Below are 23,499 nucleotides of genomic sequence, written 5' to 3'. Positions count from 1 at the left end.
TCGACTTGTACATGAGTTAATCTACTCTCCACAGCTTGTGTACAAGTTTCCTAAGGTATGGCATCCTTATGACCATTGTTAAACCATTTAAGATAAGGCTTAGTTCAAGTGTCTATGACTCATTAGCATCTATAGATCATTAATGATCATAATTCATTTGTAGGTGTAAATCATATTTTGCGTATTTCATGTTCCATGGCACAAATTTTTAGATGATAGAACTTGCTTACTTAGAAGAGAATTGGCATGAAATAAAGTTTTGCAAAGAAATGTCATATAACACGTTTTGGAATGCTTCAGTACAGTTATCCTTGTGCCGAACATCAATGGACGTGTCATATATTTCATAGTTTAAAGAAGAAAAATAAGAAGGTTTTGAAGCTTTTTGTGGAAGAATTTTGGTACTTATCTGTTATATAATAGACACTCGGGAAGTGAAGTTCGAATAATACTAATGAAATGAAACAAAATATAATGAATATATATTAATTTAGAAACACATTTGGGCTATATATTTGCACATTAGGGGGAGGGGGGGGTAAAGTATAGCATATATTAAATGCGTAAACTAACCATTGCTGTATTTAATATATGTTATGCTTTACCCCCACTCCCCTAATGTGCAAATATATAGCCCAAACTTTTGATAAAGCTAATGAAATAAAACAAAATATGATGAAAAGATAATGCTTCATTTGGAAAACTAACGCATATAAGGCATACTAACCGTTTATTATCCCATCTGATCTTTGCCATCCAAATGATCGACAGTATAAAGGAGTTACTTGACCAGTTTCTTGTGTCGAAATTTTATAGTGTCTATTATATAACCGATAAATACCGAATTTTCTTCGTTGTAAAATTTCTAAGAATGACTACGGTTTCAATTCGGTGTATAGCACATACAAATATGTAACTTTCATAGTAAATACAGATTGTTTTGAATAATTTTATTTTACATTAAGTAAAATAAATAGTGAAATATAATAAGGTTTTATTGTATCTAGAAGTACTGAATACTATTACATATTAACTATACTTTCTTGTAATACTTTTCACATCCTTCGTCCCTTGCCATCCTCCGTGACACTTGTCACATCTCTCATTGTCTCAGGCGCTTAGCCCTTGATGGGTAACACTAAACTTGATGAGTCTTATATATTTTAATTCATCATAATAAGCTGGTATTTTGATGTATTATTGATATCAAAATTCCGTTTTTAGAGTATCGGTTACTATTGAGCCGAGTCGATCTTTACTTACAGTTCATTACCATAAACTGTTCGAGATAATGAAATATACATAATCACTTCACACCCTAGCAGGGCCGTATCAAAGATTTTGTTGGGTGGGGGGATTACAAAAGGATATTTTTCGGGGGAGAGGTGTTACATAAAAACTTCAAAAAACGCAAAAAATGTTTGTATTCATTTTTATATTTTTACCAGTCGGACAAACATTTCGGGGGGGGGGGGTAAAAACCCCTAACCCCCTGGATGCGGCCTTGTACTCTAGTAAAACTTGTCAAAAATGTTGCGATCTAAGTTGTAAGAGTATCCCAAAATAGATACAAAAAAAATGTTAATATGTTTTTCTGGTCTTCATTTTGTTTCTAAAGTTGATCTCTGCATATTAATTTATTTCTAATTCACCGTGTTTAGGTTTTCCTTAAGACTTGGGTGACTAATATACAAATAAAAAAAGTTTGTACTTATGATGATGCCGAGGAAATATGTATGCCCATCGAAACTAGTTCATAAGCTGCAATTACATCGTCTAGAATCGATACTTAGATCGATACTATCGATCGATACTAAATCGGTACAATCATCAAAACTTGGATACAACACAGATTTTAGACAGAGAGTCCTAAAATACAAAAAAAATATAAGGATTGGTGACTAATAATGGCTTCTAACCTCTGCAGAGCAGATTTTATCTCAGTACAGTTGAAACTAAACGCTCAACTTCTTCAGCAGTCAAAGACATTACAAATGTAGTTATTTTCTTAAGGGTACTAAAACTCAAAAACTGTCTTTTTGATCTAACTCAACTTAGTTAGTGGATTTTAAGTTAAAATAAACTTTCACGGTAAAAGGAAAATACAGCTGTTAGCATATTCCGTTAGCTGTATTCTATTGGTAAAATTTCCAATCCGAAAACTTTGAAAAACTTGGAAAATTTGGTTTAATTCTTGAAACGAATTACACGGAGCATTTCCGGAGAATTCAATAAATGAATTACGGTGGAAAATTTTAAGTGAAAGAAGAATTTCAATTATCTGGTGAAAGATATCTTGTGCACATTCTTTCCTCACCTGACCCTATATAGAGTCGAGTCTAGATTTCTAACCATAATTGTACCATTTTTGCTTAGTTTTTCCGGTATTTCATTCGTTCTACCTTTTTTGTTTTTTAGCAATTTTTCGAGTTTCATCTTCTACCACTTGCTATTGTTATTCATATTCATGTCCCCAATTTATCTGTGGTCGCTTATTTTTTTAACTCTTAGTTTACATAGATGTTAATCACACGACCAATATTTGCTTATCGTGGGTATTTAGTTGCCGACTTAAGAAATTGTAGTTGCCTTGTCAAGCAGTTTATTAAGTTGAAAAACTTCAACACTTATTGCGCATTTAGGCAGTTTTTTCTGCATTTTTTTTTTGCACAAGAGCAATAGCCATGTAAGTTACTAGTTCAATTCTATCTAAATAGCGATTAAATAAAAAAACAAGTTTTTTAAATGAAAGTAAGGAGCGACATTAAAACTTAAAACGAACAGAAATACTCAGTATATGAAAGGGGCTTTTCCTTCTCAACCCCCCGCTCTTTACGCTAATTTTGACTCTTTCTCTTAACTCTACATTTTAAAACAGTAAAAAAACTTTAGCGTAAAGAGCGGGGCGTTGAGAAGGAAAAGCCCCTTTCATATACGGAGTAATTTCTGTTCGTTTTAAGTTTTAATGTCGCTCCTTACTTTCATTTAAAAAACTTGTTTTTTTTATTTAATTTCTGAACGTTTTTGAATCAATGCATGTTTTGATTTTGGCTCTCCGCAGAGGAATAATTAAAACGAAATTTGTATATTTATTTTTTTGGCTAAATGGCTTTCTCATAATTTTGATCGAATGATTTTGAGAAAAAAAGAGCGGGGGAGGAAGCCTAGTTGCCTTCCGATTTTCGGTTAATTAAAAAGGCAACTAGAACTTTTAATTTTTTACGAATCTTTTTATAAGTAAAGGATATACGTAACTTATAAATTAGCTTACGTAAAGAACTTTTGTATTCTTATGTTTTTATTACATATATGAGGGGGTTCGCCCCCTCGTCAGTACCTCGCTCTTTACACTAAAGCTTAAATTTTGTCCCAATTCATTAAGAATGACCCCTGAATCACAAAAGCCGCAGAATAAATAGTTGAAATTACTAAAAATACTTTAGCGTAAAGAGCGAGGTATTAGGAGGAGGTGAGCCCCTCATATGGGTAATAATTTCTGTTTGTTTTAAGTTTTAATGCTGCTGCTTACTTCCAGGTGAAAAAAACTTTTTCATTGTTTTATTTTTAAGTAATGCTTGTAAATCCTGCGCTCCCTTTATGGAAAATTTCTTCCCCCATGACAAATTCCTCGATGAAAAGTTCCCCCAGCATATCCCCCTCTTTTCAACCCCTGTCTCCAACAAAAAAAAATCCTCCTGAAAACGCCTGTACACTTCCCAATAACCATTACTATATGTAAGCACTGGTCAAAGTTTTGAACTTGTAACCCCTCCCACGGGGACTGCGGGGGAGTAATTCGTCCCCAAAGACATAGTTATGAGGTTTTTCGACTACGCTGAATAAAATGGCTATCTCAGAATTTTGATCCGTTGACTTTGGGAAAATAATTAGCGTGGGAGGGGGCCTAGGTGCCCTCCAATTTTTTTGGTCACTTAAAAAGGGCACTAGAACTTTTCATTTCCGTTAGAATGAGCCCTCTTGCAACATTCTAGGACAACTGGGTCGATACGATGACCCCTGGAAAAAAAAAAAAAAAAAAAAAAAAAAAAAAAAAAAAAAAAAAAAAAAAAAAAAAAAAAAAAAAAAACACGCATCCGTGATCTGCCTTCTGGCAAAAAAAGATAAAATTCCACATTTTTGTAAATAGGAGCTTTAAACTTCTACAGTAGGGTTCTCTGATACGCTGAATCTGATGGTGTGATTTTCGTTCAGATTCTGTGACTTTTAGGGGGTTCCCCCCCCTATTTTCTAAAATAACGCAAATTTTCTCAGGCTCGTAACTTTTGATGGGTACGACTAAACTTGATGAAACTTATATATTTAAAATCAGCATTAAAATGCGATTCTTTTGATGTAGCTATTGGTACCAAAATTCCATTTTTTAGACTTTTGGTTACTATTGAGCCGGGTCGCTCCTTACTACAGTTCGTTACCACGACCTGTTTGATACAGCCGTGGAAAAGGCTATTCTGAATGTACACAAAGTCAATCGAAATTGCTCATTGATGCAATTCACGAATATTACCTATCGCAGTAATTTTTTTGGTAATTTTGTTGTGCTTGGACTGTGTCCACACACAGCAACCATACAATTCTGCTTTGATAATAGGTGGATTCGAAAATGAATGGGTTTTGAAAGGAATGATATACGTTTATTGAGGCAGTGTTTTCATGTCTCTCTGTTATGGGTCGTTACTTCGCTTATTAATTTCCGGGTTACCGATTCCGATTTTTTTTCCAGATTAAAAACATAGAGATTAATTAATCTAATGACAAGAATCTGTAACATTTATCAAGAATTTGTGATTTGACTAGTAGGAAGGGAGTAAAAATTGGTTGAAGTTTTCAAATAAATATAATGGAGGAAATTTTTCTATGCAAAATGCCTTGTACCTTGACATAGGAAAATAAAAAAAATGAGTCAGAGGGGATTTTAAATAAACTGGTAATTTTAACAAATGAGGTTATTTTGATTGAGGAAAATTTTATACGCAGGGAGGATTTTTCTAAGGGGGAACCATCTGAGGAGAGAATTAGATGGCACCTACTTGAGCAGCTAAAAGAAACTTTCGTTAAAAACCTAATTAAAAACTGGATTTTTTATTGAGTTTGCCCTGCTCGTTGAATTATGAAATTTTGAGTGAAATGGACTGAGGGAGGGGGGGGGGCAGAAATCAATTGAAATTTAAATACATAAGCAACTAAAATAAACATAAGTTTTGGGGAAATTTTGAAGAAAACCTTATAAATTCACAAATTCATTCAGGTTACACAGTTGATACGTTGAAGAGCGCAGAATATATAAACATTAATGCTGAAATACATTTTCTTAGAAGCAAGGCCGTATCCAGAGGTGGTTTAACCCCCCTGAAATTTTTGTTAGACTCGTAAAAACAAAACAAAACTGCATTTAAATTTTTTTTGATTGGTGTTTTTTGTAACCTCTCCCCCTCCAAAAAAAAACAGATACTACCTTTTTTAGAAATCATGCAAACAATTTTATTTGCCTCTCGATCCGTTGAGAAATGACTCCCAGATGGTGATATTAAGAGGTACTTCTAAGCACCACAATGGCCAGAGTCATTTTAAGCTGTAATGTGCCATTATTTTTGTTTTCAAGGCAAATATTCTTTTGGAATAGCCTCCATTCTTCTATATTTAAATTTTTGTAATAAAGTTCATTTTACTTCCAAAACCGCCGTATCACCAAACAAAAAGGTGGCTATTCCATCAGGACTGTTTGCAAAATATCCATATTTAATATGAACAAAAAATGGCGGTTTTTATGATAAAGAAGTTGGCGCACTAAAGTTACAACAGTCTTTATCCGTCGTTTATAAATTATTCCAGCTACTGACGTAGTTATCCTATTTTTCTATATTTTAGCCATTTACTATCAATACGTATTCCCTGAAGTCACGCTGCTTCTTCTATTTGGTGAATTTCAAAGTCAGTACACTGCATACGGTTAAAAAATTGCTTTTTGCGTCTTCAAAAGAATCAGGATCTAAATATGGAGCACTTGCGTTTCGGCCGTAGTTTTTGTTGGATTTCGAAACTTGCTTCGTAGATTGTTATGCAAACAGATGTCTTTTCGGTTTCCACGTCTGCTTGTTTGTGGCGCTTCTGGTTTGCAGCAAGTCACTTCAACAAACGGCTTGATGTAGAAACTAAACTTCTGCAAAATATATTCAAACGGGCAGAATGTCCTTTAGAATATTTGGTGCCCTCAGCGTTAACGCAGATTGTGTATCGGGCTCTTTTAGCCACCTTTATGGCCCCCCCCCCCCCGATAAGCATAGTAACTATGCTCATAAAAATACTCTGCAAGTTTCTAGTACTGTTTCCGATGTGAAATTGGTCTCTAGTTAAAGTGTCAAAGGCTGAATACGCATGACAAAGGAAAATATTGCTTGGGGCATCTTCGTTGAATTCAAAATTTTTTCCTGCCATTTTGCAGCATTCTGGGCATTGTCTATAAACACCGCGAAAGGAATGCAGCGGTATTGTTTTCAGCTCATTTACAAGGTCTTTGACACCTTTCCCTTCTTTGGTTGTGCGTCCAATTGCGTTTTTTTGCAAAGTCGCACATTGTTTTAATTTTAAAATCACTAGTAAACCTCCTGCATTTAGGGTTTTCTTTTCGCTTCATGTAAAGCCTCTTTTAATGGCACTTAAATGCATGGTTGGCACACTCAATTTTTTCGATATATGTACCGTATGGTACTTTGGCTGTAAGCTCTACATGGGTGCTAGAGTCACCATCAGCGATAAATCTAATATATTTTAGAGAGTCCACTAAAATATCAGATTCCATGCCAGTTCATAAAACACGAGTGGTCGAGAAGCAAAGTGTTTTCGTTCGTGCGATGCTTCATATAACTGCAACAGTATTTATTTCTAATACCAAGATGTAGAAGCTTCTTTGAATAAAAACTAATGACGACTCCGCAACCAGCCAACGCAGAATTTATATTGCCACAGTTTCTAGAACACCAGCTACCGTCCACTATTACACAAGTCTCTACTGAGACTTGTCGATTTTTTCGCCTGTTTTAATAGCCATTCTGCGCTCAATCTTGCCATTGTTCAGTAAATATTGGTGATGTGTTTTTTTTCGAGTTCTCACCAAGGTCAATTTCATATTTTGTAAAAATATATTGTGACGGACAGTTTAAATCAACTGTAGAAAAAAGCTCCCGACGCTTGAGTCATACAACCGTTTATTGCACCAACTACTACTTCTTTGTTAACGTTTATTCTCCCTGTGCTGAAATTTCGTCTTTTGGCTACTCTTTCTGGAGCAAAACTGGAGTTTTTTTTGTTTTTGTTTTTCAGTCTGTTTTTCTTCTGGTTGTGAATCTGATTCCAAACTACGTGATTGGCAAGATCTTTTCGATGTCTTTTTCGGTGCTGGTGGCATATCAGTGTGTAAAATAACTTCTTCACTGCACGATTCAAAAAATGAAACGTTAACGCAGTCCAGCCCTTAAGTCTGTTGAATTATTTGCGATAAGTTGATCTCTTGTATTGTATGCCAATGTGCACATTCAGGGGAGGGGAGTAGGTGGAGATCAGTCACCTATTCCGTTGTTCTTGTTTATCACCTTTTTCTCTTAACATTTTTTTCCTTCCTAATTACATGAATATCGCTATATTTTTGATTGACGGAAATGATAAATATAGTGAAAACTGATAAAATCATCATTTTTGTAGAAACTAAAATCGGAATTGAAGTGGAATTTCAAAGATACTTGCAGAAAACAATACCTGCTGTGGATTGTCAAGATGGTGCCCTCAAAACCTCTTGTTTAGGGTTTTAGACAATGGGAATTTGATTAGCTCTCAATTTTGATTGCAAAGCAACGGAGATTTAGTCCCCCACATACAATATTAAGCAGCCATAGAGAAAGTTCAACATGGGTAACTTGACATGTCGATAAGCTATCCTAAGGGGTAACAAAGGACCAGATGACTGACTTTAATGGAATTTATCCTGCCTTTTTCAAACAGTTCGTAGTAACGAACTGCAGTAAAGAGCGACCCGGCTCAATAATAACCAAAATTCTAGTTTTTTGATACCAATAGTTACATCAAAAGAATCGCATTTTAATGCTGATTTTAAATATATAGTTTCATCAAGTTTAGTCTTGCCCATCAAAAGTTACGAGCCTGAGAAAAAATTTGCCTTATTTTAGAAAATAGGGGGAAACAACACCTAAAAGTCAAGGAATCTGAACGAAAATCACACCATCAGATTCAGCTTATCAAAGAATCCTACTATAGAAGTTTCAAGCTCCTATCTACAAAAATGTGGAATTTGCCAATGACAGGTCACGAATGCGTGTTTATTTTTTTATTATTATTTTTTTTTCTCAGGGTTGATCGTATCGACCCAGTAGTCCTAGAATGTCGCACGAGGGCCCCTTTTCAATGTAAATTAAAAGTTCTAGTGCCCTTTTTAAGTGACAAAAAAATTGGAGGCCACCTAGGCCCCCTTCCTCGCTCTTTTTTGCCAGAGTCACCGGATCAAAATTTTGAGATAGTCATTTTGTTCAGCATAGTCGAAAAAATAATAATTATGTCTTTTGGGGCTACCTAATCCCCCACAGTCCCCGGGGGAGAGGATGCAAGTTACAAACTTTGACCATTGTTTACATATAGTAATGGTTATTGGGAAGTGTAGAGACGTTTTCCGGGGGACTTTTTCGTGTTGAGGGGAAGTGGCGTTGTTTGGGGGAGGGCGTTACGTGGGAGGATCTTTCTGTGGAGGAATTTATCACGAGGGAAGAGAATTTCCATGAACGGGTCTTAGAATTTTCTAGCATTATTTAAAAAAAAACAATGAGAAAATAAACGAAAAAAGTTTTTTTTCAGCTGGAAGTAAGGAGCAGTATTAAAACCTAAAACGAACAGAAATTCGTACGTTTACAAGAGGGTTCGTCTCCTCCACAATACCTCGCTCTTTACGCTAAAGTATTTTTAGTAATTTCAACTATTTATTCCTCGGCCTTTGTGATTTAGGGGTCATTCTTAAAGAATTGGGACAAAATTCAAGCTTTACTGTAAAGAGCGAGGTATTGACGAGGGGGTGTATCTCCTCATATACGTAATAAAAACATACAGATATAGAAGTTCGTCACGTAAGTTAATTCCTAAGTTATGTATATTTATTTCTAATAAAACCGTTCGTAAAAATTAAAAAGCTCTAGTAGCCTTTTTAAGTAACCAAAACTTGGAGGGCAGCAGGCCTCCTCCCCCTCCAATTTTTTTTATTAAAATCGTCCGATAAAAACTATGAGAAATCCAGTTAACCAAAAAAAATTAATATGCAAATTTCGTTCTAATTATTCTTGTGCGGAGAGCCAAAATCAAAACATGCATTAATTTAAAAACGTTCAGAAACTAAATAAAAAAACAAGTTTTTTTAACTACAAGTAGGGAGCAACATTAAAGCTTAAAAAGAACGGAAATTATTCCGTATATGAAAGGGGTTGCTCCTTTCTCAACGGCTCCCTCTTTACGCTAAAATGTTTTATTGTTTTAAAAAATAGAGTTGCGAGAAAAAGTCAAATTTTAGCGTAAAGAGTGATACGTCGAGAAGGGTCAACCCCTTTCATAAACAGAATAATTTCTGCTCGTTTTAAGTTTCATTGTTGCTCCTTACTTGCAGTTAAAAAACTAAAAACTAAAATATAACGACCCTTTCTCAGTAACGGTGACTCTTTCACCGTTACTGAGAAAGGGTCATCATATTTTAGTTTTGTGTTTTGTTTTAAGGTTTTTTTTATATATTTTTATCAGTTTATTCTGTACTGAGGATGGTCAAGCGGAGGTCTTGACCGAAGTATTTGCATAATTTTCAATTTTTTCACTGGCTGTTAATTGTCCTCGTTCTTCTTTTCTTTGCGATTTTGTGTTTTGTCATGATTAGCCCTTGTGGTGTCAGAAATTATTTAAGAGCAGGGACTTTAAAAGGTTGGTAGTTACCCTCATATCCAGTCTAATTTTATTCCGTCAGACTTGGAAAAAAAATAGTGAGCTATTGGTGCAGGGACTTAAAAAAAGATGGCTTCAAGCTATTAGGTAAGTACCAAAAACATTGGATAGGATTATGGGGAACGAACAGATGAAGGACTTTTTGGGTAGCAGAGTCTTGCTCCCAGACTTTAAGGTCGATAGCTTGAGCTTTTGGTTTCAAAATAAGTGGTACTGCACTTTCTCACGTGACTTTTAGGTCCTTGCAATTATCCCTGGCTTCAAATGGTAAGAACTTAGGCATATAGTCGATTTTTTTGTTCTCGGAAACCAAGAAGTATTACATGGATCCTTTGGTTTCGTACGTATAACTATCACTTTGCCCAGATGCATCTTGGCCACCCTTAGTTAAAGTACGTGAATATCTCAAATGGTAGCATCTAAAGCATGTCATGTATTGGGGTTTCACCTAAAAATCAAGCAAATTTACTACAGGAAATTAAGGCATTCGTGATTCCAAGTCTTTATTTTTGTATTTTATTGTGATCCACATCAAACTTGAATCCAACAATGAATAAATAGATAAAAACAGATTGCACACTAGTGGAGGCGCACCAGTTTTTGAAAACGTTGGAAAGGGCAAAAAGTTCTTGTTTAATAAGAAAAAAGATAATAAGAAAAAAGAAAAAAGATAATAATAAAAAGATAATAAAAAGAATAAAGATGAAAAAAGAAAAAAGATAATAATAAAAAGATAATAAAAAGAATAAAGATGAAAAAAGAAAAAAGATAATAAGAAAAAAGATAATAATAAAAAGATAATAAAAAGAATAAAGATGAAAAAAGAAAAAAGATAATAATAAAAAGATAATAAAAAGAATAAAGATGAAAAAAGAAAAAAAAAAGATAATAATAAGATAGCAGCAGACATCTTTTTCAAGGTTTATGATTTTTTTCTTTTTTCTCAGTAAAAAATTAAAAAATAGCGATTTCAAATCTTGGACAGGAAATACCCCCAAAACGGCACTCCAGCATCAGGAGTTATCTGAGCCCCTACAACTTCTTGTTTTTTTAGGGGGGGGGGTCAATGTAACCATCCTTGGGGTCAAGGCTGGGAACCATGTTATATTCATGTAAAATCAAAAGCTGGCACTTACATATATTGGATTAAAAGATCTTTGTGATCAACATATAGTCTCAGTGGTTCTATAATGGTTTCCTCTTGCATAGATACTTCCTCCATGTCCAGCAAATACTTTGGAAGTCTTGGTCTTTCGCGTTTCACGTATATTTGTTTTAACTTTTCGCTGCCCTTTTGCACATTAATCAAACCAAACCCTCTTTTATTCTGCTTTTTTCCCCATAATTCAAAAAAAAATTTCAATCTTTTGGATAAAACGAAATATATAAGCTTCGATTGGTTTTTAACAACGGCATATGACATGTTTATCCAAGTTTAGTGGTATCATGCGTAAGACAAAACGTCTGTTAACTGAAACACTGACCCGAAAATTAAACAACCCATGTTCAGTTTGAGGGTTCTGAAACCCCAAATCGATCGCAGCGAAAAAACAAAGGTTGAAAAAGGGTGTTTAAATGAGTAAAACAACATGAACTGTCTAAACAAATAGTTCAGCTTAAAAACATTTACAAGCTCGTATGAATCTTATTAAACTTGCTAATATAGTTTCTTGAACAAAGCCAAGAGAATTTTTGCATAAAAAAACATTTATAAAATAGAGAGAGCATAAGAAAAAAAAGTGAATCTAACTAAATGATCGCCATTAGTCTTCCGAATCAGATGAACCACAATTTAAGTTCGCTAATATACCTGTTGCTTTAAACAAACAAATTTTCTTTAACAATTGAAGAGATAGTCAAGTGACTTGGACAGCTTTCGCCCCTAGCTTGCCTGAATTTCCGTAGCTGTATTTACCCTACCTGGAAGTTGACTGATGACATATCACTCGCCTCATTTATTCTTTACCTGACCTTATGCAGAGTTGAGGTGGTAGCCCTGACCACTATTCCACCATCTTTCTTTAGTCGTTTTCATTTTTCCTCCTAATTTTCTTTTTCCTTTTAATCATTTTTAAGCTTTAACCTTTTCCTGATTACCATTCTTTTCTATTTTTGTAAACCCAAATTATCTACAACTGCTTATTTTTCTAATGGAGACCAAAAAAGGTTAAAAGAAGAAGAAAATCCTTCAGTTATTTAAGTATGTTTCTCTTAGGCTTGCCTGAATATTTGGAGCTGTATCCACCCTACCTGGCTGTCGACTGATGACAGATAGCTCGCTGGTAATTATTCTTCACTTGACCTCATGTACAGTCGAGTTGGCAACCCTGACCATAATTCCATCATCTTTCCTTAGTTGTTTTCATCTTCTCTTCGAATGTCTCCTTTCTTTTTTAACTAATTTTAAGGTTCAACTTTATCTTTTTAACTATTTTTTCTTAATTTCATGCACCCAAATTATTTACAACTTTTTATTTTTCCAACGGAGAAAGAAAAATGTTTAAAAAGACAAAAAAATTCATCAGCCTTCTATATCTATTTCTCTTGGGTTTGCCTTAATGTCCTGAGCTGTATCGTGTCACAATTCATCACACCTGAGATGTCAGTTTGTTGACTACCTGATATTCGACTGATGATAGATCGCCTTGTGCACATTTATTTTTCACCTTAACCTTATGTAGAGTCATTATGGCAACCCTGACCATAATACCGTCATCTTTTCTTAGGTGTCTTCGTTTTTCGGTTAAATTTTCTTTTGTAATAAATTTTTGAGCTTCAACTTTCCCCGCTTACTATTCTTTTCTATTTTCGTTGACCGAAATTATGAACAACTGCTTATTTTTCTAACGGAGACAGAAAAATGTTTAAAGAAGAGAAAAAATTCTTCAGTCGTTTATATATATATTTCTTTTAGGCTTGCCCGAATGTCCGGAGCTGTATCGTGTCACAATTCCTCACACCAGAGATGTCGGTTTGTTTATTTGCTTGAGCGGAACTGTCATAAGAACGACTCAACCGAAAATGCTTGAATACAGGCGGAATTATCAATGTGTGAAGTGTCAATATACTTTCACTTTGGAGGTGAGTTTATTTGTCCAGCCCTAATGTCTCAAGTTTGTGGAAACGAAGACCTTAATTTCGGCCCTTTGCTTAGTCTTTCTTCTGATGGCAGAAAGAGTACTAACTTAAAAATACCTTTGTCACAGCAAATGTGTTTTTTTTTGTAGATTTCAACGACCTCTCCTGTTCTTTTAATTTTATCTTATAGATATTTTTTTTTTTATTCTAAAAGACATCATGGCTGCCCCAGTTGATGCAACCTACTAAAGAACGAACTGCGGCCGAGAGTAACCAAAAACTGAAAAATGTGATAAAAATGGTCTAGTGAGAAAAAATTATCATTTTTAGCTGATTTAGGAATGGTAATTATTATTCTGATTAGTCTTAATAGTACAATATTACTTTGAAAGCAAATTTATGGAAATTCCAAGAGACACCTGAAACCCTTCGAAAATGGTGTGTGATTACAACAAAAAAAGGCCTTGGAAGTGCCGTTGCCGAAAACTCCATACCGGTAGAATAGACCACTACCCTTCAAACCTTTTTGCAGATTAGAAATGATGTGTTCTCTTTTTTTCTTCCTTTTTGTTCTTTTTTTCTTCACCGCTAGTGGGGCACTAGAACATGATCAAGAACTATTTTAAGGCTCATTGGAAAGGGAATTACTATATCTATGTGATTTATTAAATAACTAAACATAATATTAAAAAAAAATTCTAGATTAAGAGTAGGCTACACTTTTATTTTAAGAAATCAATGGAATACACAGACAAACTCACTTATAAATTTTGTCCATCCTTAATTCCTAAAATCATTCTTCTTTCCTACTCTAAATGTTTATGTAGATTTATCGATTTTGAAAAAGATTTCCTAAAAAGAAATTTCTCAGAGAAAATCGAGCAGAAAGAAAGTCATATAATAATTCAAATATAAAACGAAACATGAATGAATAAGTTACAGCCAAACGAACTGAAATTTAAATGAACAATCACAGATAATATTTACTCCCAATGATGAATAAATGAACCTAAAACGAAAAAAAATTAAATAAATAACCAAGTTAAATGTAAAAGACATAGAAATTACAGCAAATAAGAGTAGGACTGCTGCTGCCTAAACTCTTCTAAAGGTTGTAGTGCCATTTCCGCTATACTGAAAACGCTTTGTATTTCGAGCAGTGTGTTTTTCATTTGTCTTAACATGAGCACCAAAAATAGTATCACAAGGCTAATTAAGATTCACAAATAAGGGTGGTTCTGCGGCCCCTTCTCCAACCCGCTAAACGAAAATACAAAAAAGAAAATCGCTTTATGAAACAAAAGCTGATGAACTGAACTGGAAAGAATTGATGTAAGTACACTGATTGTTTAAATTATAACGGGGAATAATTGAAGTAAGTCTTAGCAATTTCGATTTTTCAATGTAGTAGTTACAATGTTTCAAATACATTTTACTTCCAACTATAGCGCAAATGACGCTTTGGCATTTGGAAAGGTTTGAAGGGCGGTAGCCCTACTCCTGTTTTGGTTTGTTGCTGTTCATTTCTTGCTTTTTCATTTTGATTTGTTTTTGTTTTAAGATTTATTCATCTATCGGTAGTAGTGACTGTTGTCTTTTTGTTCGATTATTCTTTTTCATACGTGATCATTTTGGGTTTCATTTATTCATTGATAGTCATTTCTGTTCGTTTAAGTCTGAATTGTTGTATAAAATTATTTCTACTTGTTTTAGTTTTCAATATGGGTCTTTGCTTTTCTTTGAAAATATAGTCATATATAGTTTTATTATTAGATAATTTTGGGCATATGAAAGAGTTTTTTTTATAGTTTTTCTTCTTAAGAACTAAAATATTGGATTTTTAATTTAAAGAGATACTGCACAAGTCAAAATTTTCGATATGAGTAAATTATGAGTTATAAAATTTTAATAATACTTTTAATTATAGAGCTTAGGGTGAACGGACAGGGGGGGGGGGGTTTCTTCATATCAGATGAAAATCAGTGTAATTTTTGGTTTTCTATACGGCTGAAGCTACCCAGACCTTTTTCTGCTGACACTCGTTTAACCTGAATTAACCCGTTTCTTAATCTGAAATTTTATTAAAAGGATCTTTTAATGTGATATTTTGTTATACAATATGTATATTGTTTGTTTGAGTTAATGTTCTCGGACGGTTAATATCAGATATTTTGTGTTATGATCACAAAATATCTGATCCGAGGGACCATGGAGCCAAAAAGGCTCCATGGCCCCTCCTTTAATGGCCGTGGAGCCTTTTTGGGGATTAGTGATTTTATTCATTCAAGGACTTTTTTTAAACATATCTTTCAATCTATCTATTTTATAGGTTTTTAAGTAAATACATCTGTTATTAAAAAAAAGTGTTTTGTTGTCTAAATAGAAAGACATGGCAAATCATCACTACCAAATTTTTTCTTTAGTTAAGGTTTCTTCAGTCCTAAAATTTCATGTAAAAGTGTCTAGTTGTAAGACTGATCAGCGTTAAAAAAAAATAAAAATAAAAATTGCCATTTGCAATTATAGCTTCAGAAAGACAGTTCAAATTCTTTACCCCAGAAAACCGTCTCTATATTATTCCGGTTACGAAGAGTTTTATCCATTTTATAAACATAAGACTATTTATAATATTACTAGGTGAAAAGCTTTCATATACGTATAATGATTAGAAAGTCTGAAATTTCCCTATGGCAGAGTGGAAGTAATTCAAGGTAGTATGAAAACTAGAAAGCACGAGAGACCGCTGGAAAAATCTTGTTTTGTCAGCATTCTTATTTTATCCTAAAAAAAAGTAAAAAAGGCTATTTTTTCAAAAGCATGCTGTTTTAAGAAAATGTCCTATGAATAAAAAGTGTTTCAAGAAATAGTTTAGTGCTAATCAGTGCGATCCTGTTTATGTGTGAATGTACATAAGCCCTTTTGCGGCATAAATGGGAATTCCCATTAATGGTTCATGCAAAGTTCTTCCTTCTGGAAAGTTCGTATTCATTTTATTCGGAAAAAAGTTGTACAGTAGTACATATATATATATATATATATATATATATATATATATATATATATATATATATATATATATATATATATATGTTACCACGAATGTTCGAAATCTGGTTAATGTCGTGATTCACCGATGAATTTCCGAAATTCCTTTTTCTCTGCTTAGATTCAATTAGCTTTGCGTTTCAGCTTTTTCAATCTGCAAGCTATGATGGTAAAAGTTAAAGTTATGTTAGGTTATGTTAGTTTATATTAGATTAGGTTAGATAGGTTAAATTTGGTTATAAATATAAGAAATGGGCGAAAAAACTAAGCTAATTTAACCCAACTTAATGTAACGTTTCACCATCAAACCTTGCATAAAACTGAAAAATTTGACTGGCTACGACCACTAAATCAAAGGAGAAAAAAAATATATTTCGGAAATTCACCGGTGAATTTTTTTTTTTAATGCGTTTGTGATATATATATATATATATATATATATATATATATATTGTTTATAATTCTTGTATCTAGGCTGACTTTGAGCAGCACTATGTATTCCAACCGCCATCGAAATGTGAAGGTCCAAATAGTTGCAACAGCACATCATTTGTTTCTCATGGAAAAACAAACCCAGACAGTTATAAGGACTATCAGGAAGTCAAGCTTCAAGTTAGTATTAGGTTTAGTTGTTTTTTGAAGATTAAATAAAAAAAACTAATTTTTTTAGCTGAAAGGAAGGAGCGACATTAAAACTTAAAACGAACAGAAATTACTCCGTATATGAAATGGGTTGTCCCCTCCGCAATCCCTCGCTCTTTACGTTATTACATAAAAAAACTAGTTTTTTTTAACTAAAAGTAAGGAGCGACATTAAAACTTAAAACGAACAGAAATTACTCCGTATATGAAATGGGTTGTCCCCACTGCAATCCCTCGCTCTTTACGCTAAAGCTTTTAATTGTTTTAAAAAGCAGAATTGAGGCAAAGAGTCAAACTTTAGCGTAAAGAGCGAGGGATTGCGGAAGGGACAACCCATTTCATATACGGAGTAATTTCTGTTCGTTTTAAGTTTTAATGTCGCTCCTTACTTTTAGTTAAAAAAACTAGTTTTTTTATGTAATTTCTGAACGTTTTTGAATTAATGCATGTTTGATTTTGGCTCTCCACACATAAATTATTAAAATGAAATTTGCACATTAATTCCTTTTTGGCTAAATGGCTTTCTCTTAGTTTTGATCAGACGATTTTGAGAAATAAGGGATGGGGAAGGAGGCCTAGTTGCCATGCAATTTTTCGGTTACATAAAAAGGCAACTATAAATTTTAATTTTTCACGAATTTTTTTATTAGTAAAAAATATACGTAACTTAAGAATTAACTTACGTAACAAACTTTTATATTCTTTAATTCTTATTATGTATATGAGGGAGTTTGTACCCTCGTTAATACCTTGTTCTTTACACTAAATCGTAAGTTTTGTCCCAATTCTTTAAGAATGACCCCTGAATCAGAAAGGCCGTAGAATAAATAGTTGGAATTACTAAAAATACTATAGCATAAAGAGTGAGGTATTTATCTCCTCCTAAATACCTCGCTCTTTATGCTAAAGTATTTTTAGAACCCCTCATATGCGTAATAATCTCTGTTCGTTTCAAGTTTCAATGTTACTCTTTACTTTCAATTGAAAAAATCTTTTCCATGTTTATTTTTTCATTGTTTTTTTTAGTAATTTTAGAAAATCCTGCGCCCTTTTCATTGAATTTCTGTTCCCCCATGATATATTTCTCCAAGGAAAGATCCTCCCACATAGCCCCCTCCCCTCATACCCACCCCTAAAACCAAAAAAAAAATCCCCTGAAAACGACTGTACACTTCCCAATAACCATTATTATATGTAAACACTGGTCGAAGTTTGTAACTTGCAGCCCCTCCCCCAGGGACTCTGAGGGAGTAAGTCATTCCCAAAGACATAGTTATTACGGTTTTTAATATGCAGAACAAAATGGCTATCTCAAAATTTTGATCTGTTGACTTTGGAGAAAAAATGAGCGTGGGAGGGGGCCTAGGTGCCCTCCAATTTTTTTGATCACTTAAAAAGGGCACTAGAATTTTCCATTTCCGTTAGAATGAGCCCTCTTGCGACATTCTAGGACCACTTGGTCGATACGATGACCCCTGGAAAAAAAAAACAAAAAAAACAAAACAAACAAACAAATTAACACGCACCCGTGATTTGTCTTCTGGCAAAAAATACAGAATTCCACACTTTTGTAGATAGGAGCTTGAAACTTCTACAGTAGGGTTCTCTGATACGCTGAATCTGATGGTGTTATTTTCGTTAAGATCCTATGACGTTTAGGGGTGTTTCCCCCTATTTTCTTAAATAAGGCAAATTTTCTCAGGCTCGTAACTTTTGATGACAAAGACTAAATTTGATGAAACTTATATATTTAAAATCAGCATGAAAATTTGATTATTTTGATATATCTTTTAGCATCAAAGCTCCGTTTTTTAGAGTTTTGTTTTCTATTGAGCCGGGTCGCTCCTTAATACAGTTCGTTACCACGAACTGTTTGAGAGTTTTTAATTGTTTTAAAAAGTAGGATTGTGGCAAAGAGTCAAACTTTAGCGTAAAGAGCGAGGATTGCGGAGGGCACAACCCATTTCATATACGGAGTAATTTCTGTTCGTTTTAAGTTTTAATGTCGCTCCTTACTTTCAGCTAAAAAAATTAGTTTTTTTTATTTATTTTCTGAACGTTTTTGAATTAATGCATGTTTGGTTTTGGCTCTCCGCACATAAATTATTAAAATGAAATTTGTATATTAATTCTTTTTTTGGCTAAATCGCTTTCTCTTAGTTTTGATCAGACGATTTTGAGAAATAAGGGGTGGAGAAGGAGGCCTAGTTGCCCTCCAATTTTTCGGTTACTTAAAAAGGCAACTAGAACTTTTAATTTTTAACGAACGTTTTTATTAGTAAACAATATACGTAACTTAAGAATTAACTTACGTAACAAACTTTCATAATCTTATATTTTATTATGTATACGAGGGGGTTTGTACCCTCGTTAATACCTCGCTCTTTACACTAAATCGTAAGTTTTGTCCCAATTCTTTAAGAATGACCCCTGAATCAGAAAGGCCGTAGAATAAATAGTTGAAATTACTAAAAATACGTTAGCATAAAGAGCGAGGTATATATCTCCTCCTAAATACCTCGCTCTTTATGCTAAAGTATTTTTAGAACCCCTCATATGCGTAATAATCTCTGTTCGTTTTAAGTTTAAATGCTACTCCTTCCTTTCATTTGAAAAAAAACTTTTCATGTTTATTTTTCATTGTTTTCTTATAGTAATGCTAGAAAATCCTGCGCCCTTTTCATTGAATTTTTCTTCCCCCATGACAGATTCCTCCAAGGAAAGATCCTCCAACATAGCCCCCTACCCTCAGCCCTACCCCCAAACAAAATAAAATCCCCCTGAAAACGTCTGTACACTTCCCAATAACCATTACTATATGTAAACACTGGTCAAAGTTTGTAACTTGCAGCCCCTCCCCCAGGGATTGTGGGGGAGTAAGTCATCCCCAAAGACATAGTTATTATGGTTTTCGACTATGTTGAACAAAATGACTATCTCAAAATTTTGATCCGTTGACTTTGGGAAAAAATGAGCGTGGGAGGGGGCCTTGATGCCCTCCAATTTTTTTGGTCACTTAAAAAGGGCACTAGAACTTTTCATTTCCGTTAGAATGAGCCTTCTTGCGACATTCTAGGACCACTTGGTCGATACGATGACCCCTGGGGAAAAAAAAAAACAAACAAACAAATAAACACGCACCCGTGATTTGTCTTCTGGCAAAAAATACAAAATTCCACATTTTTGTAGATAGGAGCTTGAAACTTCTACAGTAGGGTTCTCTGATACGCTGAATCTGATGGTGTCACTTTCGTTAAGATTCTACGACTTTTAGGGGGTGTTTCCCCCTATTTTCTTAAATAAGGCAAATTTTCTCAGGCTCGTAACTTTTGATGGGTAAGACTAAACTTGATGAAACTTATATATTTAAAATCAGCATTAAAATGCAATTCTTTTGATGTAGCTATTGATATCAAAATTTAATTTTTTAGAGTTTTGGTTACTATTGAGCCGGGTCGCTCCTTACTACAGTTCGTTACCACGAACTGTTTGATTAAACATCATGTGTAGTTGGTGCAGTCGCAGGTATATTTGCCAGCAGGCATTTTATCTCTTTTCAAAAAGTTTAGATTAAATAATTCATTTTGGAAATTTTAAAACAAGCCATGTCTTTTCCCTATACGACCGCCTCACAAAAATTGCATTGGTGTTACCCAACATAATGATTAACAGCGTGTAATATTTTAGTCCTTACATTTAAACGAAGTCTAAGCTTTTGAAACAAGATATTCTTGGAAACATGTAGGAAAGGGGAATTTTTTTATCCATGACAGTGGTCAAATATGGCTCTGAAGCATGGGCACTCCGAAAAGCAGATGAAAATTTACTAGATGTATTCCAGATAAATTGCCTACGGATTGCTCTGGGTACCGGGCTGACTGACCGTATTTCAAACAGTATGTTGTACGAAGAATGTGGTTCAATTCCGCTTTCTAGGGCTATAATGAAAGAAAGGTTGAGATGGCTAGGCCACGTTCTGCGGATGAAGGATGACAGATTGTCCTTTTTGGCCAACCGTCTGGGGCTACACAAAAAGCAGGTCGTCCTTGTCTTGGTTGGGAGGATGTCATGAATAAAGATTTAAAGGAAATGGGAACTTCCTGGGAGGGTGTAAAGAGGGAGGCCTTGAGTAGATTAGGGTGGAGGAGGAGCGTGCGTAGCTGTGTTGGCCTCAGGCGGCTTGGTGCTGCAGTGAGTTATTATTAGTAGTAGTAGCTCCCTCAAAACAAGGAAACCGGATATTTACCTGATGAATTAAATTTAGAGTTTGTAATTGAAGGTTAAATCCCAATACTCTCTGAAAACCCGTCCTCCACAACCTTGTGACCCTCACAACAAATAGCGTGCAACCCCTTTGATACCGCATTATTTCGATTTCTTGTTTCAGAAATTGAAAAAAACTAGCATTTCTAGGCCACTAGCTTCTCCTTTTTTTGAAGGCTTGCTGGGGTATGTACTTCGTGTCAGCTTAGAGTGGGGGGTGGGCTAAAACCCAATATTTCCTTTTAGTTGGCTCAAAACTGTTCTTGATATAGTTTTGTTGATTTATGATTTTGTTATACGATTTTTTTTGGGAGGGAGAAAAGGAGAAAACTTTTGATCCCTCCTTTATAAATGTGTTGCCTTTAGGACAAATTACATGCAACCAATTTGCTACCACATTGTTTTTCTTCGAATTCAGGACAACAGGGAATGCTAGGGCACTATTTTTTTTGTTCGAAGTTCAAAAATTCGAGAAAATTTATAGAAATAACCCCTAGAAACATGGGAAACATGTCATGTTGTTTAAGTTATAAAAGCAGAATTACCGTCTCTCCCAAAAAGTAATATTAGGTGCTTAGTCAATACAATTTTTTTAGGTTCTGCTGTTACAAAGACACTTGTGTCTACGAGGATTATTTTTGCTTCGTTTTGTTTAGAATTAGTATGTAAATTTGGTTTTGTCAATAGATCTATGTCTCTCGCAGTAGAACTACAATTGCAGGAGCGTTTGCGAATTCAAAATTTGTGTTAAGATCCTTAATAAACCCCAAACCCCCCAAAAAATTGTTACAACCTGGTCGGTTATAACAGTTGTAATTCTTGCATACTTTAGAATTGGGAGTATTTACTTTTTTAGCCTGTGGTGCTTTCAGGAATCTTCTTGTAACCACCACCTGCTGTAACTGCTTTGTTTCAGGGTCTCTAAATTTTCTACAGTTGCCATCATTGTTGTCCATGCGTGGCGGTTGTTTACCTGGTCGCGTGTTGATATGCTTTTCCTATATCACTATATATGTTCAAGTAAAAAGTTTATGATCTGAGTTAGTAATGCATCAAAGTAAAACTGATAAGAGAAAAGACTCAAGATCGCCTCTTAAGTCGTGCTTTTATTCTGAGTTTTAAGAAGACAACGCCAAACGAATCAGTCACTAAGAAACCCCGTTTTCCTATGAAATATTTAAAAAGTGTTTTCTCGCAGTTTCATTTCTTAATTTTTCTCTCGTTTGTTCATAAAACGCCAAATGAAAACGTGGCTTCGAAAAAAAGGCAACCAATTGGATCTGACGCTACCCAGTTAAAGCATTAACTCATTCATATAAAACCCACTAAAAACCTCAATTGCGCTGATACAAACATTTCTTTTTACTTTTAGTGTGCATAGCGCTGAAATAAAGAACTGCTTTGATCAAAATGACACGATATGCAGGTATATGTAAATTTCATTGATTGGACTCTCTTCTGCGCAGCGATCTAGCCCTAATTATCTTAGAAGAACAAGTTTGACGGTCAGCACTGCTAGTAGTTCTTATTCTTATCAAACCCGTGTTTTCAATTTCCTAGATTTTTTCGTTATTTATAAATTTTCTATTTCCATTATATTTATCGCAGCAACTTTTAAAAACTAAAAAATCAAAACTTAAATTAAAAATTAAATTAAATTAAAAATTAAAACTAAAATATTAGAACCCGTACGAAGGAACCGTAAAGTATAATTAACAACCCCTGTTGTGGACACAATTGACAATTTCTGTTGCACTGGACTTGAATCCTCTAAAGGGGTGCTAAAAGTTAGACACCGTAATTGTAGCTCTAGGTCGTGTTTACCAAGCCTGCCTAGTCTTTTGATACCTAGATTTTAATACCTTCAGCCTCCCACAGAGTTTGGATCAGGCATAGACCATAAATAGGCACTCTCAGCCCAATTAGTACTTCCCGCCATTTTTTGTGGACTTGAAATCCCCCTTGAATAGAAGTAAAAAAAAGAAGTAAAAATACGGTATTGAACTGTACAGTTTCAACCGGTAGTGCTGATTTGTGTTTCATTGTTCATCAGCCATGAGGTGCTATAGGGGGTTGTGGGGCCAGCCATCCTGTGCTTTTCAGCAACCTTCCTGTTTACCTTCCCAAAATTTCTCCAGGTACCCGTTTGAGCGCTCTGGCTGAGCTCACGCCACAGACCCCCATTAACCAAATAACCAGTGACACCAGGATTCAAGCCCCCGCCCTCACTGAGAAAGGATTTCAAGCCTAACGTGCTAACCGCTGGGGTAGGACTTAAAATAGATTTAGTAACCCCTTTTCTCCTCAGCTGCGCAGCTTCTGTCTGGCACTCTATTCTGGTATGATGATGAGAATGAAGCCCTCTCTACCCACAAATGTTTGATCAGATATGAAGCGCTAAAGAAAAAAAAAACTGGACAATTAGTCAGATGTTGCTGTCCAAAAAGGTTGTTGAGGATAGAACACCTCTTC

At 34.6% G+C, this 23,499-nt stretch overlaps 1 protein-coding gene across 4 annotated transcripts in view; it reads left to right on the top strand.

The window, feature by feature from the left end:
- Window positions 1–23,499, top strand: part of LOC136039288 (DNA helicase MCM9-like) — a 200,039-nt gene that overhangs the window by 25,924 nt on the left and 150,616 nt on the right. For all 4 annotated transcript variants that reach the window (XM_065722890.1, XM_065722892.1, XM_065722893.1 and 1 more), the window contains 2 exons: window positions 12,914–13,080; window positions 16,597–16,734. In XM_065722890.1, the coding sequence (XP_065578962.1) occupies window positions 12,914–13,080; window positions 16,597–16,734 (305 nt within the window). The remainder of the gene's footprint in view (window positions 1–12,913; window positions 13,081–16,596; window positions 16,735–23,499) is intronic.

This window comes from Artemia franciscana, chromosome 19 (genome assembly GCF_032884065.1).
Source record: "Artemia franciscana chromosome 19, ASM3288406v1, whole genome shotgun sequence".
Lineage (NCBI taxonomy): Eukaryota > Metazoa > Arthropoda > Branchiopoda > Anostraca > Artemiidae > Artemia > Artemia franciscana.
This window is presented reverse-complemented; position numbering and strand designations above follow the sequence as displayed.